Source organism: Blennius ocellaris (genome assembly GCF_963422515.1).
Source record: "Blennius ocellaris genome assembly, chromosome: 14".
Classification (NCBI taxonomy): Eukaryota; Metazoa; Chordata; class Actinopteri; order Blenniiformes; family Blenniidae; genus Blennius; species Blennius ocellaris.
The window spans coordinates 12,847,104-12,868,728 of record NC_137663.1 but is presented as its reverse complement, the minus strand read 5'-3'; the positions used below and the strand labels follow the sequence as shown (position 1 = coordinate 12,868,728).

Sequence of the window (21,625 nt, the reverse complement as noted above, 5' to 3'; positions counted from 1 at the left end):
CATAAATAACAGAATAAAAGCGCCATCATCTCGCAGGATTAATTACGAGTTAACAATACAGAGCGTATCTATTAAGACACTTTTAGTGATCCTTAGACTCCACTGTGGAGATTATTTATTCAGCGGCTTTATAATGGATTGAGTGTAATTTACTACAACCTTAGTATATGATGCATGAAGAAGCAGGTCATTGGGAAGATAAATTAATCTATAGATTTGCATGCGTAGAGAAGTTTTTTTTAAATTTTATTTTATAACTCAGCGTTTCACGCATCACAGGGCAAATTACAGCTTATTCTGAGGCTATGTTGCATAGCACACATTTCAGGTTTTTTTTTAACTTCTATTTTAACGTCGAGTTGCACTCTTTTTCTTGCTCATATATTCTCAATTTTCTTATTTTTAACCTATTTTAAGAAATATATTTGAGCTACTATTTCCTATATTTCATTTGCGGTGCCGTATGGGCAAGCGAGACAGAAATTGGATTCCACTGTCTTGCATGTACAGCAGAATTGACATTAAAGCACTTTGACATTCGTTAAGTCTGCTGCTGTTCATCAAAGCATTCCACATTTCACTGTTGTCACTGCTGCTGTTGTTTTTGTCCTTTATACGCTTCTTGTCCCTTTCTTTCCGCAGCAGTCCGGTGGCCTGGCCAATAAATCAATAGGAAAAAAAATCAATTAGGTCCACAACAGGAAGCGTCTGTCTGACCCTTCCTTTGAAAAATGCAAAGTGTTTTGGTACTCTGATCCGTCTCACTGAAGACTTTAAGCCTGCCGGACAGGACACACAAAAAAAAAAAACCCTGAAGCTTTCCACGTGGCTGTTTGTTGTGTGATCAGGATGTGGAGAATCGAAAGGAACGTTCCCAGAGACTCTAAGACTCTAAGTCCGATGTTGGAGTGTAAGAGTAAAGCACAGTTAAATACACCGACTTTTGGAAACAGCTATTAAAAGTTACATCCCAAGTTTAGACACTGTCACTTGGTGAAATTTTATATTGAGTTTTATGCAGCGAGGTGAGCAGCAGGACCCTGAAATAAAATGAACTGCATAATAGTTGTGAATAAATATGATTTTGAGTTGAACCACATTTTGTTTTGAGATAAAAATGTGTCAATCTTGTGACAGCTTACTCAAAGAGAAAATACAAACTGCCTGATGACTGTGATGTGAAATCTTACACATAAGATTTTAAATCTTTGATTTATTTGCTCAGTGTTAATTGAAGCCACAATAAGCCTAATTTTTTATTTTTTAAGTATGAAGGCCTTTTTTCTTTGACTCAGAAGCAGCTCAACTGCAGTCTTTTTTAAATGTTCACATAAATGGTTCATAGCCCCTCGGAGCTGCTTTGAATACACTGATCTGGTCCACTAATATTACATCAGTAAATCTCGCTGCTACAACTAAACACGACTGGTTCTAAACAGCTCCAGACAACAATAAATAAAAAGCCACGATTTGTAAACAAACCAACGTTGTACCAATTTGTTTCCCTGCGACTAATATAAAGATAAGCCCAGTTTTTCCTCGAGTTGAACTCGACATATCGGTCCAGCTCTGACTGAGACAACACGACGGCACCGATTAGAGGACACTCCACGTCTCGGCACTCACCACGCAGACTTCCGCCTGCTTGCAGGAACATGACGGGCTGACCAACGTTTCCAGCTGATCTCTGATCCGCTCGTCGTCGTCGAGGACCTGAGACAGCTTCTTCACAAAGTCCTGAGCCTTGCCCGGGTCTGGCAGGTTCTCTACACAAGCACACATCAATATTAGATAGCACTGGCATGCGGATATGGCGTATGTCTTAATTCTATTTACTAATATTAAATTCCACCAACTGCTTCTTTAAGAGAGGGGGGGGGGGTCTTACTTGTGATCACCATAACTTTGGCAAACACAGCCTTGGTTGATGCTTCAGACTGTGAGAAACACAAAGCAGATGAGTGGGATTAAAAAAAAGAAGAAGCAATTTTTCAGTAATTCATCCATCTGCTGGAAGCTTTCATGGCCAACCTTGGGTTTCTTGACCAGGTCCAGCAGATCTTTTACGTGATGCCTCAACAGATTCTGGCACTTCCACATCTCGTTTAAAGCCCTGTGAGAAAGAGACGTCGCGATTAAAGGACATCTTAGCGGTAAAATAAGAGAGACAAGCTGCAACTTACTGCTAAAGACCACATGAAAAACACTTACTTGACAGCATTTGTGTCCAGGGTGGCGTACAGGTAGTAAAGACACTTCATCCTCTCGGTGGTCTCCAGGTTGTGAGGAACCATGTACTGAGCAAAAACACGCTCGACCAGCAACCTGAAAGTATAGTGTAAACATTTAAATTGTGTTTGCTTTTCATTTAATTGGCGATTTGAAATTGATGTGACTGTCTGCAGGCCAAAGAATGAACACTACTTTTATAACAGGATGATTTGCGTTCAGTGCGGACATGACATCAAATGTCATTCAAATCAAAACACGACATTTGTGCATGTAACAGGAGTGGAAATGTCAAGAGATTTGAGTTTGTTGTGCAAGCAGAATTTACAGTCTGGCCATGTTTAACATACACGCAAATAACACACATTCACAGTTTGCTATAATAGAGATTTTCCAGTTGGCAACAAGCAGCTCCACTGCAGCAGAGTGATTTAAAGACGAGGTGCTCCCACAGACACTGCGTGTCACATTTTGATCCTTCAATGTTTTTGCCCAATGATACGCAACATTTCCCCGACAACAGTTAGAAAGATGACTTTACAACAACCTCCCAGAGAGCCAGTGGCGGCTCCTCGTGTTGACAAACAGTAACAAACCACATTTTTGGGGCTCCGAGCGACGCAATGCTGCAGCGGGCCGCCTGGCTGCTCAACCAACAAGTCCCAAGTACACCTTTCGTCTGAAACGGTTGCAACTGCTCTACATTCTGATGCCCCGAGGCGACTGCAGGCAATCAGGCTGGCATCTATTCGTCCATTACTCTGGAGAAACGTCTCTGCACTTTGGATTCTGACTCAGAAAACTGATTTGACTGCTGGTGTGTGAGGCAGGTGACGCGGCTGGCTGCCTGGCTGCCTGCGAAATAAATCTGCGTTTAGCCGCTCGTCCAACAGCGCAAGACAAATCCATCAAACAAAATGAAGTGCTCAAATCTCCGTTCCATTACCGGCAGCAGTGTTTTGCTCGATGCTTGCAGACACGCTGCAGGCAAAGCTCATCAGTATCTTTGTGGATTCAGGTTGAAATACTTTACACCGACACCCCGGTTTTAAAAGCTTCATTCAAATTCATCAGGGTCTTTTGAGTTTCCCCCCCAAAAGAAACATCCCATGTACACAAACCTGTCATCAATGCTGTTCTGGTAGTAGATATGGAGCAGCTTGTCTTTGATCCAGGAAATCTGTTTAGAGGCCTCCCTCCCTCCTTCGCCCTGCAGCGAGTACTTCCTGTAGATCGATGCCAGACCCATCATAGCCTCCTTACGTACACGCCACTGACAAGAAAGGGAAAAATTTGTTTCAAAGGAAAAGAAAGCGGATATTTTCAGACACAACAACAATGCACAGGAATATATATATATATATATATATATATATATACATGTTTAAATTATGCTTATATGTCAATTTACATTTGTTAACGTCAGGATTTCTTCCCTCCTTTCATTATTTACGTAGGCCATGGTTGTCAGTGTTATTACAAATATAATAGGAAAACTATAGTTTCAACAACTTGTCTAAAACTGAACTGATAGCATATCATATAATAAAGCACAATATAATTAAGCATAATATAATAAAGTCTTTCAAAGGGACACACATTTTACACTTTAACATGGCACCAAACAAAGTGTCGTAAAATTGTGTCATCTAAACCGTTCATCACATGGTTTCAGCATTAAAACAAAAACAACGATCATTTTGTTGTGAAGATAAACTGTCGCTTGTTCAGATCAGTTTTCAAAGTTCAATCCTTTGAAAAGACCTTTCATTTCGATTTGCACAAACCTTTTGCCAAGCCAAGACAGGAAATACTGTTGAATAACTATTTCAACTGCTTTACTTTTTAGGCTTCTTATACTAAAGTCACAACACTGTCAAATAACGTCAAATCACACATTATTCATTGTGCTTATATTCAGTGCAAAGCAAGCGCGCTCCATAACATATTGGCAGTCGACCCTCCAAATGATTAAACACGACGATTACGGTCTTCATTTAGGTTTTTGTTTACCATCGTCCACCTTTATAATGAGCTTTGTGCAATGTTGTGAAGAACTTTAGTGAAAAACAGACATTTATCTGTCAAGAAGAGTAGCGGAAACCCAGCAACTGGAAATCAGCCTTTTTTTTTGGGGGGGGGGGGGGGGGGGGTGTTAAAAAGTACATAAACTGTAAAGAACAATAATAAAAACCAGCAATACAAACAAAGCTACAAATTCAGTCAAGTGCTTCAGTTTTAGATCGTCTTGCATTGAATAATACAAATATGGTTTCATTAGTAAAGAGACTACATGTTTTGGTTAAAAAAAACTAAACGAACAAAAAAAAAAACCCATCCCAGACAAATAAAAGAATCATCCATCAGCTATAATAATATTAATAATGATGATGATGCAACTCCTCAGTGGAGTTTCAATAGTTTGGATGTGTGGCCATATTACTTGCAGTCTAAAATTAAAACAGGTGTATCCAATTTTGTCGTGAAGGCAAACTGCGCTCGCCTGCTTCCCTGAAGAGAGCCGTGATCTGTGTTATCAAATTAAGACCATCAGCATTATTTTACGTGTGTAAAATTCAAAACGCACTGAAATTAGACCTATATTGACGCAGGAAAAATGTTTTTTTTTTCTTCTTCACACATTAGTACAGCACATTGCGACAGTGTCTGGGCGGGCGCATGTTGACACGCAATACATTAGCCCACTTACTCTCTTGTCCAGAGTCCTTTCCTTTACGAAGTTCAGCAGTGCATCATTGACTAGAGACAAGTCTTTCTTGGCAGCAGTTACAATGGAGACAATGACATCATGGCGAATGGCCTCCTCGGGGTCATGTGATCTGACCCTCAAGTACTCTGGGAAAGAAAAGAGTGAATGTGGGGGGGGTTTGTGACAGGATGAGTCCACCGACTTGTACTACAGACAACTGCTTCCCAGTTCAAGAAGTTCTCCATATTGTTGTGGTGTCATCTCTGCATGGAGGCAAATCATCTCCACACTACCAACAATGGCCGACATGCAGATACATTTATCAGTATGAACACATTCCCCCAGTAAATCAGTGCAGCCTGTTTACCTGTGAGGTCTTTGGCCAGGTCTGGGTGGTTCATGAGACAATGACTGGCAAACTTAACACACTCGAGTCGAATAGGCACGTGGATGTCATTAAACCTGTGTGTAAAAAAAAAAAAAAAGAAGAAGTGAGGAAAACAAACAAGCCCCATGGCACAAAGAATCCACATTTTACATGCAAAGTCACAAATAACAGGTCCCTTCAGACAAAATCCACTATTATTTCAGTGAGCGAGACTGTTCAGCTGAAGCTTTGTTAAACCAAGTGGAGTTTCTGAAATGACACACTAAACGGGAGAGTTTTGGATCTTTCTGTGATATCCTTGCTTAATCCCTCTCTTGGCCAAAGGTTCAAAAGAGTAGAAATTGTAAGCAATTGTACCGAACAGATATTCACATTTTACACTTTGGAAAAAAATGCAAAAGCAGTAAGAATATAATGTAGTTTTATTTAGGAAATATATAACTTCAGGGTGTCCTAATGGTTTTAGGAGCACATTTCAGTTCCCTAGACTTTAAAAACACCACCAAATGCTAATTTAGCCCTGTAAATCTAAAAAAGTGGGCTTACAGCATATGATGTCAATTATTAAATTGATATCATATGTAAACTCCTAAATAAATAGTGAAATGTTTATCCTGTTGATCATCTGATGGAATCATTTCTTCAATTCCACACAATCTCATTAAGAAAAAGCATAAACCTTTAATTAGATACACGTTTCTCAACCCTCAACAGATGTGAAAGAGAAACAAGGCAATTTAACATGTAACTTTAAGGTCACTTGATGCAAAATAGTGTAATTGACCAAAGATACATCTTCCATTTCGATGCATCTTTTTACAGTAAAGCTTTGATGTTAATGTTTCCTGAATCCCTGACCTCTCCCATCATGGAATCAGTTGTTTTTTGGCCACTAACCTATTTAAGATTAAAAAAAAAAAAAAAATGTATGACCTCTAGTAAACAAATCATCCCTTTTATTGAAAGAAATGGTTGTGTCGGACGCAGTTGTATATTTGACATTCCCGTCTTAGCCCCCATGAAAGTATCACACTGAGTAAAAAGCTAATTTTTCAAAGTTTGCAGATGCCAGGGCTCCGACACAAACACCCACCTGCCCAGGTAACACTGCCAGAGCGGTTTGTTCTGCGCGGCCAACTCCGAGTCCTTGGCTCCGAACATCTTCGCCAGAAGCTTCACCACCTGCAGCCTCTCATCATTATCATTACTCTGCAGACGGAAAGGAGAGTAGAAGAAGAAGAAGAAGAAGAAGAAGAAGAAGAAGAAGAAGAGAGAAATGACACACTGAAACTGGCCGAGTCGAACTGACGGAGGAGCCAAAGTCATTTCCATTAACTACACTGGAAACATTACCATCTTCATAACACTCTATGGTAGCAGTTTTCTTTTAGCATTAATCTTGTTTCAGACCGAGGCAACGAGAAGCGAGGGACAAAAGGAGCCGGAGTAAGAAGAAAGAGGGCGTGGGGATGAAAGGAGAAAAGCGGGGTTAGGGAAGAAACAAGGAAAAGGAACAGATGAAAGTGTGAGATGGAGAAAGAGCGTGTGTGTATGCGTGCGTTTGGAGTCTGTGGTGGGGAGATTTTATCGGCGCTATTATTTTGAGGAGACAGCAGTGATCTACACTCCCTAGGAACAGTTAATGAGCGTTATCCATCAGCGGGATGCCTTTATGAGACACTGCAGAGGCAACATTATGCTGACTGGCTCACTGCTTTATCATTCTAATATGAATCAACAAACCTGCAGAGAGAGTAAAAATGTGGGTAATGGGTCAGACAATTCAGGGTTTTTTTTTCCCCCCGTGTATGTAGGAAATGTATCGCATCATTATTAACATTGCAGCTGCATCCTTAACTACAACTGCTCCCAATTACACAATAAATAAAAGAAAAGATCTGATTGCCATTGTGTCAAATGTCCTGATGAAATGCAGTAAAGGGAGCGCTGCAAAACCGCCACACAAACGACGTGGCAGTTGTAAGACACTTAACGGCTCATTTACTTGCGCTCGGTAAACATCTCATCTGAAAAACACACAGAAGTCGATTGAACGTTTTAATTAAAGCAGACGCCGCTTTCCGATACCTTGAGCTTAAACTCCAGCTGTGGCAACACGGAGAGCAGCAGGTGGCTGTCGATGTTATAAAGCTCCAGGATGAGATCAAAAACGTGTTCAGACAGATCGCTGACAGACGTCTTTCCCAACATCAGCACCTGGTTGAAAAACTGTCGAAGACGGTGGAAAAGGAGAAAGGTTACAGATACATTTATAGAAACAACTACATTTCTCCTTTTTGTTTTCTCAGGAAAAAAAAAAATTGGTGCTGCAGCCTTTGTGAAGTACTTATATTCAACACCCTCTCTGAGGTGAAAGGTGAAGGCATAGGGTGACTTCAGTGGAGCCGAGAGGAATTTATTTTCATTCAAGGATGCCTCTGCTCAGTATGGAACCCTCTGGCAGAACAGTCTATGCATGTTTTTCAGCCATACAGTATCTTCACAATCGCATAAGGTCGGCTGCAATCCGCCTCCGAGAGCCTCGCCATAAAACCAATATTCAGTGCGCAACGCCAGGGTTTGCTTCAGTCGATAAAATGTGAATATTACACTGCAGATCATAAACGCGAAGACAAACTTCTATTCAAGTGGGATCAAAGATTCCGCCTTACGTTGGTGATATAAGGTTCAATAGCCTGCGCTGTCCTCTTCAGCAGGGCTTTGGCCAGGTCGTACGCTTGCTTGTTCAAATTCTAAACAGAAAGAGAGAGTACGCTTTATTAAAAAGAGCAGATTCAACTAAACGAGACACAAGTTGAGGTGACAAAAGCAGCACAGATTGCAAAAACCCCCCCCCCCCAAAAAAAACCAAGGGTGTTGTTCATCATTTCTTCTTCTTTACCCTGGAGGTCCATTAGCAGACACAGATGTTCACACATTCTTTTTGCACCAAGCTTTTACTTGCTTTCTCCCGTGCCGCCTGCAGGGGTCTCACTGAATTACAGGATATGGATCTCAACTCTCCCGAATGACCCACTCAGTTCAAGTTGTCCCTTAACTATGCAGACTATTGTTCATCCCCCCTCATGCTTGACCTTGTGTGTAAAACGCTTTCTTCTCACTAAACCGACACAGACATTTTGCTTGGTTCCGTCCTTCATGAGAATGGACTCGTGCGCCGTACAGACCTTGTGTGCGGGCACCAGGTTGACGAGAACCGTGTCCAACAGCTCCTGCGACACAGTGTCTCCCTCGCAGATAATGGAGCTCATCAGGTCCACCATATGCATGTGCACTTTCTGGTTGTGGCCGTTGCTAGGGAAACAAGGCACAAAAGAGAAAAGATGCAACTACACATACAAGATCAAGCACCCAATTGACAGTGGAGCAGTCACAGGCCATGAGTGATCGGTCGGATTAAAATTGCATGTAAACACAATAAAACAAGAGTTTGTAAGAATCCCAAATCAAAAGGTTTCAGACTGTCAAGAGATTATTTGCATGTCTTTTATGCAACATCACATCACGTAGTTATGATGCTTCACACTTTTTATTGTATTAGAATTTTTAGTGCATATTGAGCTTTAATTGAATCCATAAATTAGATTGATAAACAGAATAAATGATTGTGTTAATACCAATTGCTTTAACATCTATTCCCATTCCCGTGTGCACAAATCAAACAGAAAACATCACAGTGAAAAGCCTGAGCAGATAGTTTTTTGCACATATGAATCCACAAATCAAACTTATTAGAGTTCATGTCAACAAGACAACAAATCAGTAGCTGCATTTTTATACGGAAAAACAAAGAACTTTGTAGTCTATACAGTTTGTAGTGCACGCCTTCACCACAAAAAACAGCTTTACTGCATTAATGCAGTTTGACTGGATGACGGAATGTTTAGAACTTGCTGTATCTCTCAAAAACCGTGCGACTTTGAAAATGCACGAGAGGTGGGTGTATTCATTCAAAATGTTCTGCATTACAGCAAGATGTAAAGCTTATTACCTAGATTTGTATCTCAGGCATTACCAGTCTCATTGTCTCCCATTCACTGAAAGAGTCGCTTAGAAAAATTTAAAAAAACACAACTCACCCACACATAAACATTACAGCTGCATTCACCTACACCTCCACAAACTGAGTCCTTTAGATTCTCTCCATGCAATAAAAAGCACTGCGTTGGCACAATCTTGACACACACACACACACACAACCAGTGGCAAAGAGCCAAATTCTGTACTGCAGAATTCAGCCCTCAAGGTTGTGTTCAGCTGAGTGAAATTGAGAGGACGGTTTGTAGTTAAAGTGAGAGAGAGAGGGGGGGGGGGAGAAACCCTGACTGCTACCGTGCCATTTCCCGATGTAGCAGCAAAGAGATAGAGACAGCTCTGTCGCTCAAGACTGCTGCAGCCCCATACAAGATGAGGAGGAACCTGAGTGTAGTGTGGACGGGCATTTTAATGGAAAAAAAAAAAAAACATGACTTACTTGATGACCTGGAAGAGCGTTCTGTAAAGCTGGGTGAAGATCTCATTGCTGTCTTCGAGCTCAAAGCAAATATTGTAGGACTTCACCCAGGCGATGTTCTAATCAAACAGAGAAGAGGGATGTCAGAGAAACATATGATAAACCTAACAGATTTGTTTTGCAGCAAAGTGTATCGATTTCAGTGTCCAGCCACTTTGCTCATGTTGAAGTTGAAGCATTTCCATGCAGCACAGGGAAACCTGGTCATTCATGATCAATGGGAGCGTCTTAGTTCCTGGTGTATGTCGCCTGTTTGCGTCGGTGGCAGGACACCAACAACCACCTTCAAATCTTTCCAACTCATTTATTGAAAAATGTGACTTCTTCTGGTGCTCAATAATGCTAAACTAGTTATAAATAAACAGGATGTTGTAGATACTGTTTGCCATCCTATTGGGATAAATAGGCCTGCTTCACTTTGACTTTGACAGGATCGGAGGATGAAGAGTTATGGCGGAGTTACAAAAGAACAAAACAACAAAAAAAACACCCAGAAGAAGAACAACGTTCACCGCTGGTTTGTCACATCTCACACGGAAACCAAAGTGTTACAAACTGGGCTGCAGTGGAGATCGTCACCTGGTCCAAAGGTTTTTTCGAAAAGTTAAACTCTCATTGCCATTACCCTTTGTGTTTGTGTGCATTTTGAACTACTGCACTCCCGTGTCATCGTTTCTCAAATACAGTCTGCACTATGATCCAGATTGCTCACAAGTTTAATTCTTACCTGCGCACACCTAAAAACTCCTGACAAGGACACTCAATCTTGAGGGCAACAGGGAGAACCTGTTCTTAATGGTTCCCTGCGAGTCGGACTGTCACAGACAAAAGGAGTAAATAGGCGCAGATGGAAGCTTCTCATTATTCTGACATTTGTCGCAATTGTACAACGAGCCACATCTCATTCATCTGGGACAATCTGCTGAATATTCATGCTGGTTTTATGCCCCACAAAGCCCGAAACTGAATTTCCACGTCCTTATCTGTAGAAATGTTTCATATTTTCACCCTGGAGTTGTGACACATGTCCATCTACATTGTGTGGTGTGGATAGAGTAAGCTACTGAAATCTGCCGACACCAAAAAGCATGCCATGAGAACTGAAAGGGAGTCAAAACAGTGTTGTCAAAGATCACGACATGGTGAAACTCACAACAAATGATCCACACGGCAGAGCCAGCCCATGATTCTTCATAAGTTTATCAATACGGACAGTGCTTCTCTCACGTCATTTAATAGACTCGCATTGTGAAACTGTGTTCTAATCTGCGATGAACAAACTAAATTAAGCAGTTTTAATTCGGTTGTGTCTGTTCTTTAAATGGCACAAAACAGCCTTGATTTGTTTAAGCTCACTTTAAATAAAAAACACAATGTATATCTCGTTCTTATATGGCTTCAGGAGATAAGAATGTGAATGTAACTGCAGGCATGTGGAGTGCGGCGCCATATCGTGAGATATCACACTGTCTATTAACCACACATCACTATCTTAGTCAAAGTAAACCGGCGAACAAAAGAAGCTTCCTTCCAACAAGGGTTAATTCTGTTCCCTTCATATCATGAGGAAAAAGCTTCTTGCTGCAAACTGGCATAAATTAATCACAAGCACTTTGAAAAGCAAATTGGAACACACAAACTGAACCACTGATGAATAACAGAGTGAAATGCTTCGAAATGCTTTCTAAAAATACAGCAACTACCTAATTATTCACTTTGAATTGCTTTCTAAACACCGTTCGGAGGCTGCTGGAGCCTGAAGATGAAAAATTGCCAGATTGCGACAGATGTAAACAAGTTTCTTATGAGCTCGGCTCTCCGTCACCGCCGCCACTTATCGAACACGACACAGTTACATGAGCATAGGTTCGGGAATTAATAAATGCTGAAAGGAGGAGAGGTCAAATGCGATTGAATATTCAGCAACACACAACAATGCTAATAAGCTCCGCATGAGCCCTGGTCATGAATACGTAGGTATTCTACACAAGGCTGAGCCACTCACGTCGACCTTGTGAGTGTGTATCCCCGTTTCTGCTCACAAACTATTCAAACTAATCATACAAAGAAAAAGAGCAGAAAAAAAAAACAAACAAACAAACACCACCACAGGTCAAGTTTTACAGAGATGTATTTAAAGTGGGTAAGTATTAGTGGAGTGAAGGCTGCAACAAATCATCAATATTGGTTTAAAAACGCCTCCAAACATCTGTATATCATTGGAAAGTGAATTGATTTGTTATTTCTCCATGCAAAATGTTTAAACTTTAAAATATCTTCAACTTATTTGTTTTAAACATGGGATTGTTCACTATGTCTCTATTGATTGCTGCATGAATTAAACAATATACAGTTAATGACAAAAAAAACAACAACAGGTTAATTGATACACATACAAATATTTAGATGGAGCCAAGAAAAAGACATTGGTTACTAATGTGCATCTTAAGGGAAGATCTGTGGCAATTTAATAGTAATACCCCCCCAGAGTCACACACACCTCCAGCAGGTAGAAGTATCTGTTGAACTGCGCACTTTTAGTGTCCTCCAGTCCTTTGAGCTGCCTTGTGATGAACATGAAGATGTCCTAGAGACAGGAAACAAAGACACAAGAGCACAGATCTGATAAAAAAAAAAAAATACAGCGAGGGTTCAGAATGACAAATGAGATAAACCTCCTCTCGCATCTCAAACACACTAAAATGTCTTGCTGCTGAATCCTGGCTCTGCGACTGCATGCAGGTGTGAGTAGAGCTTCCAGTCTCAAGCTCAAGCACACTTGGCAAGAGAAATACTCAATTTATGAGGTTTATTTAAGCGAATACTCCACAGTCGTCGCAGCGGGAGTTGTCCCGGGATTAAAACAGTCATTGTGACGGAGCACAGAGATACAGCATCGAGTAAAGAAATGCTCCTGGTGCTACCTTCAGCTTGTCGGGGGAGGTGTAGGGCGCCTCGGGAGCGTATATCCTGAATATGTCTGCCAAGCAGCAGGCCACCAGCAGACGGACGTCCTTGTCTGGGTGTTTGAGGAAGAAGTCCGAGGCCAGGTGGAGGGCCAGGTTCAGGTAGAGCTCCTTCTCTTCTTCGGAGTCCTGGTCCATGTCCATGAAGGTCTTCACAACCATCTGGAGAGAGAAGACGGAGCGGGCGTCAGGGAATGACAGATACTCAGAGTTTGGCTTGTCACAGTAAGGTTTAATGATTTGTTTCGCTTGTGTTTGGAAGGTTAACTGGAGATTTGATGTGTTCGGGCAGGAGATGGCGGCTGCTGTTATTGAGGTGAACTGAACCATTTCGCAGCCAAAGTGAGTGTTTGACGCCAGCTCCACTCCTCAGGTGTTTATCCCCAAGAGGAAAAGTAAAGTCTGTGTGTCATCTGCACCGCAGTTAAAAAAAAAAAAAAAAAAAAGATGAAATGAGGGGAAAACACACTTACTATAAAACTCTGTGATGAATCACATAAAAAAAATGTTGGCAGCAACATTAAACCGAGCCCTGCACGTAACATTTTATCATCTTTATAGAATTTTACTCTTCAAACATGTACAGTTATACGAGTATTCAGACCAATACAGTATCAAACAATACTCTTGTTTGAAGCAAGTGACGACCACTGGAGGCCTTCAGGAACCCCCCTCCCCCCCAAATACAATTGCCGTCCGACTTAAATGGCCGCTGTGTAAACAGGAGATGCGGCTGCAGCAGAAATGTTTGACACCGACCTTGAGCCTGCGGACCATTTCTTCTTTGGAGATTTTGTCAGAAATCTCCTTGACCCCCGGGGGGTAGGTCACCTTCCCGTCTGCGGCTCGAGCTTTAGAGTGAGCCATCCTCTTTAGCTCTTCACTGCCTGTGGAGAGAGAGAAAGAGAGAGCGAGAGAGAGAGAATAACAGTTAAGCGATATTAAACCAGACGAGGACAGATGTGACAGAGAGCAGAGAGAGAAAGAGACTGAACACCCGAAGCCTTGAAAACCTGCTGAATCTCAACCCGGGGAAGGACATTGTTAACTTTCTGATGCCCGTGGAAAATCTTTTTCACATTCGAAAGCTTCCACAGTTGTCTGCCATAGAGCAACCTCTGAAATATTCAGTGAGGCGCTCACAGCGCGGTAATGGCCTTCAAAAAGCTGAATCCACAGTGAAATTGCCGCATTGAGCGAGAATTGGCTGACTTTTCACTGAGACTCGCTGCGATCATTGTACTCCACATTTCATTACCGAGATGACACCCAATTTGTACTTAAGGTTTTCACATGATACAAAACGTCCTGTTGGCTTTTAAAGTGGTGTGCGGCTCGCGTCCCGATCAGGCAACCTCCGCTCTGGCAGCCGCTGCTGAGCAAACCTTTTCCCACCTTGCCATTGCTTTTGGGCCATTAATGATGGTGAAAGAGCAGAAATGTGTCCACCCTGGACTGTGACTTCATTTTCCCTCCTACATCTTACCTTCGCCCCCGTTTGGGACACAAACTGCAGCTTGACTCACGGTTTATAAATACACAAGCGTCTGCATTATGAGCCGTGAGTGTAATACCTCACTAAATTCGGACTACTTCACAGTTAAGTATCATACAAGAGAGCAGTCGCTTGCTGAAGCGGATGTGATGTTTTACAATCAATGCTTGCAATGTAAGAATATATTTCATGTTTAGCTATAGAAATGACACCATGAACAGGGATCGCCAAATGCTAAAACATTTTCTTAGTGGACAATGGTCCAGTAATCATGCAGTTTTTACTGGATCGAAGCAAAAGTTTGATGAAAATATAGAACTACTCCCCAAGTTATTTGCAACACTATGAAGAATAAGACAGGTTTATGGTAAGCTAAAGTTTATTAGCATCACAAACGGTCAGAACAGATGTGAAACATAATGTGGATCCGTTAGGGATGTACCGATCCAGGTTTTTTGACTTCTTATCCGATCCAGACACCCAAATTTGAATATCTGCCGATACTGATATTATTCCGATACCAGAGCTGTTTGCTTTAATAATATTATCATTATTCTTGATTTTACGAGGCTGTAATACGCTGGATGGCCGCAACGCTACTTCCGTAGCCTCCTTGCTGGCTGCAAACTGTGGAATGGATTTCCCGAATCATTGAGACCCGCCTCCGTTCAGGAAATCCATACCACATTTTGCAGAGCAGCGGCAGGAAAACACTTGAGGAGTCATTTAACCAGACGGTGAAGCAGAGAAGATGCTTCATGGATCTGAAATCTCCGCAGGTTGGGTCGGAAAAAAACTAAATAACGCAAAAAAACCCCACTGGCCCATTAGGGCAAGGTGGGTAGACAATTCACTTGTCCAAGCAAAGCTTTTACTAGCCAGGATGTTGGAAAAAGCCTTAACCTTTTTATCAGTAATGAGCGACTGTCCGACGTATTTCTCGACCACTGCATTAACCAAAAATAACGCTTTGCTCCTCCAGAATGTCTCATTTCAGGATGCTAGTCAAGACCCCCCTTATCTTGATATTGTAATTAAAACTGCTCCATGTAAGCAAACAATACATAGACCAACATTAGTCCATTATACACCATCATTATAATGTCAGCTGTATGAAATCTAAATGAACTGGCTGAGCCTGAAGTTGTGTGTCGGCTGGTTAGTGTGCTCTACAAGCTGGTGTCTGTTCTTCCCCACCGACTGTGGGCGAGTGAGATAAAACTCTCGGTGAAACCCCCTCCAGTAACATTAAAAAACAACAACAAAAAAAACAAATTAAACAATGCTGTGAGCACCTCCTCACTTTGTCTGGAGAAGGGCGTGTTTAAGTATTTGCATTTCGAGATTGTCAAGATGAAAAATGACACCCACCGCCATATTTTCTGAGTGGTATCATAAATTATAATCACATATGTCAAATAGCTGTTAGGTCTGTATAATTATAGGACTCCAGTAATATGAGAGACTCCGCATTACTAGGGTGCAATTGCAATACATTGTGACACTGTAGAACAGGTAGTGTCACTTTTTTTTTTTAAAGTAGCGCCAACAGAATTGTATTATAAAGAAATATATCAACAAAGATAATCAGCTTTATGATGCACAAAGAACACCTTAAGATAATCATAACTTGAAGAAAATACATGTGTTTTTGGGTGATCTGCTTTGAAAAACTCCTGTGAATGGAGTGGACATGAAGCAATGACAGAAACGCAAAAACAGAACCTGCGGATATTAATCTATTAGTATCAATACTTTGATTTGGAGGAGCTCGGAAAGTTAGAATGATGTGCAACCTCACATCTCAACCTGTAAGGAAATGAGAGGAAGCTGACATGAGAGTCAGAGCCCAGACGATATTGTAAAAAAAAAAAAAAAAGTAATCTACATAGTGTAACCGACAAACAAAGTAAGACAAAAGCTAAATTCTAACACATGATTACACCAAAACTACCATCCTCTTTCACGCATCTCTCACAAAGCTCGAACCAAATAATGACTATAATAAGGGACTCCGATTAGTTTAATATCCTTCAGCATGTTGAACAGAGAAGAAGCCTGGATATACTCGGTACCAAGACACAAACTGATAAAAGATAGAATTTGCAATAAGTACAAACACTTAAGAACTATGAGTCTTGGTGCGTTGAGATTTGTTCTTCCAAATAACAGTGCTCTTTCTCTTGCCTGTGATTGTAGTTTTCCAGATTTTTTGTTTTCCCACCTTCACCGTTTCAGAAGCAAAGCAGTTATCTTTGTTTTTTCCTCTTTTGCTTCTTTTCCATTCAATTTCTTAATCCCTGAATAACAATTATCTCTTATCTACAGGCCTCTGAATACACAATGACTTAAATCATCAGTGTCAAACATGAGGCCCGTGGGCAAAAGCGGCAAGGAGGCGGCTCCAATCCAGCCCAGGAAGTGACCAAGCCTATTGTAAAAATTCCAAAGAAGTCATTGACTATTTAACAGCTTTCTTAAGAGGAGCAGACACAACATGACACTGAGACCTGAGCTGAGATATCAGTGAACATGAAAGCTAGCTACCAAATTCAACAATTGTAGGAGAAGCTTTTTAGACATTTCACTGTAGTTTGAACCAGAGGGGATCATTAAAATGGACTTTAGGTAATTTGTTTGGTGAGGCAAAAACAGACTTTGAAAAAAAACAACAAAGAAACTTTACAGTTTAAATTTAAAGATTATTAATGTGCCATTTTACCAGTCCAGCCCACTCATGGTGAAATTGAGTTTTACGTGACCCTGAACTAAAATGCAGTGGTTTAAAAACTTTAATAGCTGTGGTAAAGTTCAACAGTCTTCTGAGGATTTTTCCCATTCCACACGAGTCAACGAAACACCAGGAACAAAATACCGTGATAAATACACACTGTATAACATCAGTATGAGAATGAAACGGCTGCACTTGTTTACAAAACAAGCTTACTTTGATGGAACAGGTCATTTACCTCTGGGTTGTGCATTGTAACGGCAACATAACAATATAAAAATTGATTCTTCAATAAAGCGGCAGATGGCAGCAGCAACTCCTACATAGTGGAGATAACGCGAGTGTTGTTTAAATCATGATCTAGAAAAAGGCAGCTAGGAATTTCAATGCGTGTGGGGGGGAGGAGAAAAAAAATCCCAATAATGCATCTTAAACCAACATTTGTGGCTCAAGAAAATACAAAAAAAGACCAGTTAGGAAGAATCTAAACAATAACCAGCAGAACTTGGGGAACTTCTGGTCTGTGACTTCAATTTGTGCTGACATTTTTGTATCAGAGGAGAACGACTGATTGTTGTGAAGCAGTGTGGGTCAGTAGGTCTGCCGACCGGGCTTTATTTAGAGGCCGGGCCACAGAACCCGGCTATGAATCACAACCAAATCATTTTTCTGGAGCCGCAGTCGAGCTTTTACAACAAGCGCAGCAAAACACATACACACAGGATGCTGGCGGGCTGCCAAATTGCTTGATTCTGACCTTCTTTTCCACCCCACAGCTGCTGCCAAATTTCAGTCCATCCCTCTCTTGTTCCACCACTTCGACACACAGAGAGACCTGGCGACCAATCAGAGCGGATTATTCTTCAACCTGGGGCGTCTGTGTGGGTACCATCAACTGGGGAACGTTTCACAAGAAGCAGCAGTAAATAATCACAAAGAGGCGAGCTTGAGCCTCACGCTCAACCTCCCGAGCACGGGCTACTTTCAACTCATTACTGCTTTATCACCGTCAAACACATTTATTCCCCCACCGAGGCTTTTCTATCTGCCCGTCGCTCCTGCTCTGCCCACTTTAGCCCTTTAAACACAGCTGCCAGCAGACACGTGAAGACTCGGAGCACTTCTTCTAACCTAATCTGAACCTCACTGGTGACACGCTCAGATTTAACCCCGCGGGCGATCGGTGGAGAGACGGGGAAACATCAGCAAACAGAGCGAGGAGCGGACAGCAGCTGGCCGTCGGGGTGAACTCGACGACCCCCGTGCGGGCGCGCCACAGAGACACGGAGCAAAGGGGACCCTGGGCTGGACAGGAAGGCACTGACTAAGAATCCAGTTTCCCCTCCCCAAGATCACATGAAATAGATGTTTGTGTAAAGGATCCGTTTGAATCAGTGGTGATGCAGAGGACAAAGGTTGAAATGAGGTTGTGGTAAACCACCAGCAGAGCAACACCGCAAGAGAAAGCAGACCATCTCCAGGCACACATGAAGACACGATGACTGTGTGCGGGCATCGGTACAATCAAAGTAACAATGTCCACCAATTTCTGCTGTTTTCATATAGTTGGAATGAATATGACAACCACAACCTGCAACACCAAAGGCCTGTTTATGCCTGGCGTTAACATGTGCTTTGGGTGATCTGATCACATGTGGTTAGTGTTTTTCACTATGTTAAAAACATGTGTGAACAGACAAGAAAGCGCTTCCTCAAGTAGTCAGAGACACATCTGACCACATCCACTTTTGTAGTGTGAAAAGCACGTGTCTGGAATGCGTCCTGGGACGGCGGCGTTGCAGGAAATTATGTCCTATGTAATACGTAAACATCAGCATGTACCTTGTCTTTGCTGAAGAGAAAGTGCTTATCTGGGTTGCAGTCTACAGAAACAATGGGGAGAAAAAAAACATGGACGTCCATGCCTGAGGGTCTGCAGAGGCACGGTGCCTTATAGTGGCCTGAGCAGACGATACCGTCCAGCACAAGCTGGACGACTCCCATCGCAAACGGACTATTCATCAGAAGTGACGCAAAGTCAGATAGCAATACAAACCAAACTCAAGTGGCTAGCCTGAAACGCGTCATACGCACAAATGTATATATTCTGCGCCGGGGCTCACCACGTGATCGGGTCATCCAAAACGCACGTTAATGCCAAGTGTGAATGGGCTGAAGACAAATAAGTATTTCCTTACGCAGCAGATTATCAGCAAGTCATCAAGAGACATTTCTGCCAATAAAAATGCCGATAAATTACCTTTTATTTCAATCGGGTTAAACAATAGTGACACAGTGAAGTAAAAGATTAAAATGTGCGCACACTAAGAAGCTTGACCTCGAGCCAGCATCCATCAACAGTCATCATAATAACAACAGACATTGTGAATTCCTTCAAAAGAAGAACAAGTCGATGCAAGCATTTCTGCCCACATATCAGCAACCGACAGAGACGAAGCCCATCGGCAGGCTTGGAAGTGTGTCTTTATATCTAATATTTATCTGTGGATCAACTGCCATTGTAAAGTGCAATTAAAATCGGAATATTACTTGACAATGCAGAGGGCACTCATTGAAAGATTTCTAAATTGCAAGGTTTAACATTCAGAGGCTATTTCAATACTTTTTTTTTTTTTTTAGCTTTATAACACTGTGAAGCCAGCATAAATTAGCACCAATAAATGCTATTTATACAAGATTAACTCACTGGAAAGTGCCAAAACATCACATTGACAACTTATTTAAAAATGTCTAAATGGGATCAAATATCACTGAAATTTTAAGGTCTTACTACAGGGAAGTACAGACAATACAAGATTGACTGATAACCGATTAATTGGATATTTAAAAAGTCAGTCAAGAAAAAAACGCATGTGATCATTTGTCCCATAACAGATTACTCTTTTTAATTACCACGTAGTAAACATTTTAGAATATCTTAATAGTCTCCACATCGCAATACATTATTCGGAATCAGCAATTAAATAAATATGTGCATCACTTATAAAAGCTTACACAATAATCAGACCATGTTTGCATCAACTGCAGCTTAAGATCAGTTCAAATGCCACTAAACCCAACACAACACCCTGCAGTTAAGTCTTTGTGCGAACTGTACGAGTTAGATGAGCAGATCACACAATTGAAAAGGTGGTTTTATGAGAGTGAATGCTCATTTCTGAACTATGAAATGAAACGTATCGGAGCAGTCCGCAGTGTGGTGGATGGCACCATCCAAAAGAGCTACAGGCTTGAGAAGCTGTCAAAAGAAATGCACTGCAGCACACAGGGTGTGTGTGTGTGCGTGTGTGCCCAAAACGACTCACCAACACAACATTCACTAATCATCCCGAATCTGATAATAATCCCTCCAGATTACCGCTTCTGCAGCATCTACACCTCCTTTCACATCAGTCTCATGGTGGCTTTATTTAATATCAACACTGGGGAGTATAACTCACGGCCGTGCAGTGAAGAAATATGCAGTGCACACAGTATTATTATTATCTTTTCTTAAAGTTATCCATTATTCAGCCATCAAATTCAGAGAAATCAGGTCGCTGCTATATAAAAAAAAAAACAATGCGCTTTAGTGGCTAAAATAATCCTGAATTAAAATACGCGCGGTTTCCGAATTAAAGTTAATTATTATGACAATGAGACGGTAGTTGGACATAGAAGGCTTTATGAAGATGTATTGCTATTCTGTATAGATTTAGATTAGAATAGCTTGTTGCTGTAATGCTGAGCGCGGCTAATCGAGCCAGCTAGCCGGCTAACGGCTACTAGCTTCGCGGCTAGCTGTGATTAGCATTCCGGGGCTAACGCGAGCAGCAGCAATCAGTGACAGAGGACTGAACAAAACAGCCCGGCTAACTACCGTTATCCCGCAAATCAACACCGGGACCCCGCTGCTCCGAGCCGGGGTCGAGTCCCTGCGAACAAACGCAGCACGGTCATTTTCACGAACTGACTGTGTGTGTATGTGGTTTCTGGGTTTTTTTTGTGTTGTTTTTGTTATTTATTTTTTTTTACGCCGCACGAGCGGGTCACTCAGCGCTGTGAAGTCGGACGAGGCTGCCGAGAACAGGCGAGCGAGGCGGGCTCGCGCTCCACCTTTCAAGAGCTGGATCCCGGGGCTCGCTCCGCGCGGACGCAGTCCCAGATTCAAACCCGCTTCCACGCGGCGACGCGCGAAACTAAAATTAACCACCGCTTTCCGATTCGAAAACCACGAGCCCGTTCGTGCATTTTCTTACCTGTTACGGTGAATTGTGATAAATCGTGTCCTCCTCTGCAGCTCTCTTCCCCCTCCTAGCTCCAAAATGGCGCCAATATGTATAGATTGAGTGCCCATGGGTCCGAACCAGGCGTGAGCGCGCAGCGCCACCTATAGGGCATGGGGCTCAGGACGCACGGAGCTTTCACGGGCAGCTCGGAAAACACACAACTCACCACAAACTCATAAAATATACATCAAATCATGCATTTAAGAATCACAGCGCAATGATCACGTTTCCTAAAGCTCCATTCTAAAAAGTGGTTTAGAAATAAAGAAACTGAGTACATGAT

General features: G+C 41.9%; 1 protein-coding gene across 2 annotated transcripts in view; it reads right to left on the bottom strand.

Annotated features, from left to right (window-relative positions):
• pds5b (PDS5 cohesin associated factor B) overlaps window positions 1–21,382 on the bottom strand; it is a 28,674-nt gene extending 7,292 nt beyond the window's left edge. The window contains exons 1-16 of one of the 2 annotated variants that reach the window (XM_080509516.1): window positions 21,313–21,382; window positions 13,587–13,714; window positions 12,786–12,989; window positions 12,362–12,448; window positions 9,823–9,920; window positions 8,516–8,642; window positions 8,000–8,080; window positions 7,416–7,556; window positions 6,421–6,536; window positions 5,307–5,401; window positions 4,940–5,085; window positions 3,351–3,502; window positions 2,212–2,325; window positions 2,032–2,113; window positions 1,889–1,937; window positions 1,627–1,766 (exon numbers count right to left, since the gene is read on the bottom strand). In XM_080509516.1, coding sequence (XP_080365642.1) covers window positions 1,627–1,766; window positions 1,889–1,937; window positions 2,032–2,113; window positions 2,212–2,325; window positions 3,351–3,502; window positions 4,940–5,085; window positions 5,307–5,401; window positions 6,421–6,536; window positions 7,416–7,556; window positions 8,000–8,080; window positions 8,516–8,642; window positions 9,823–9,920; window positions 12,362–12,448; window positions 12,786–12,989; window positions 13,587–13,694 — 1,740 coding nt within the window. In that variant the 5' untranslated portion in view covers window positions 13,695–13,714; window positions 21,313–21,382. Of the gene's footprint in view, window positions 1–1,626; window positions 1,767–1,888; window positions 1,938–2,031; window positions 2,114–2,211; window positions 2,326–3,350; window positions 3,503–4,939; window positions 5,086–5,306; window positions 5,402–6,420; window positions 6,537–7,415; window positions 7,557–7,999; window positions 8,081–8,515; window positions 8,643–9,822; window positions 9,921–12,361; window positions 12,449–12,785; window positions 12,990–13,586; window positions 13,715–17,810; window positions 17,910–21,312 lie in introns of those variants that run through there. The other variant, XM_080509517.1, reaches the window with a different exon arrangement.
• Window positions 21,383–21,625: the final 243 nt, after the last annotated feature.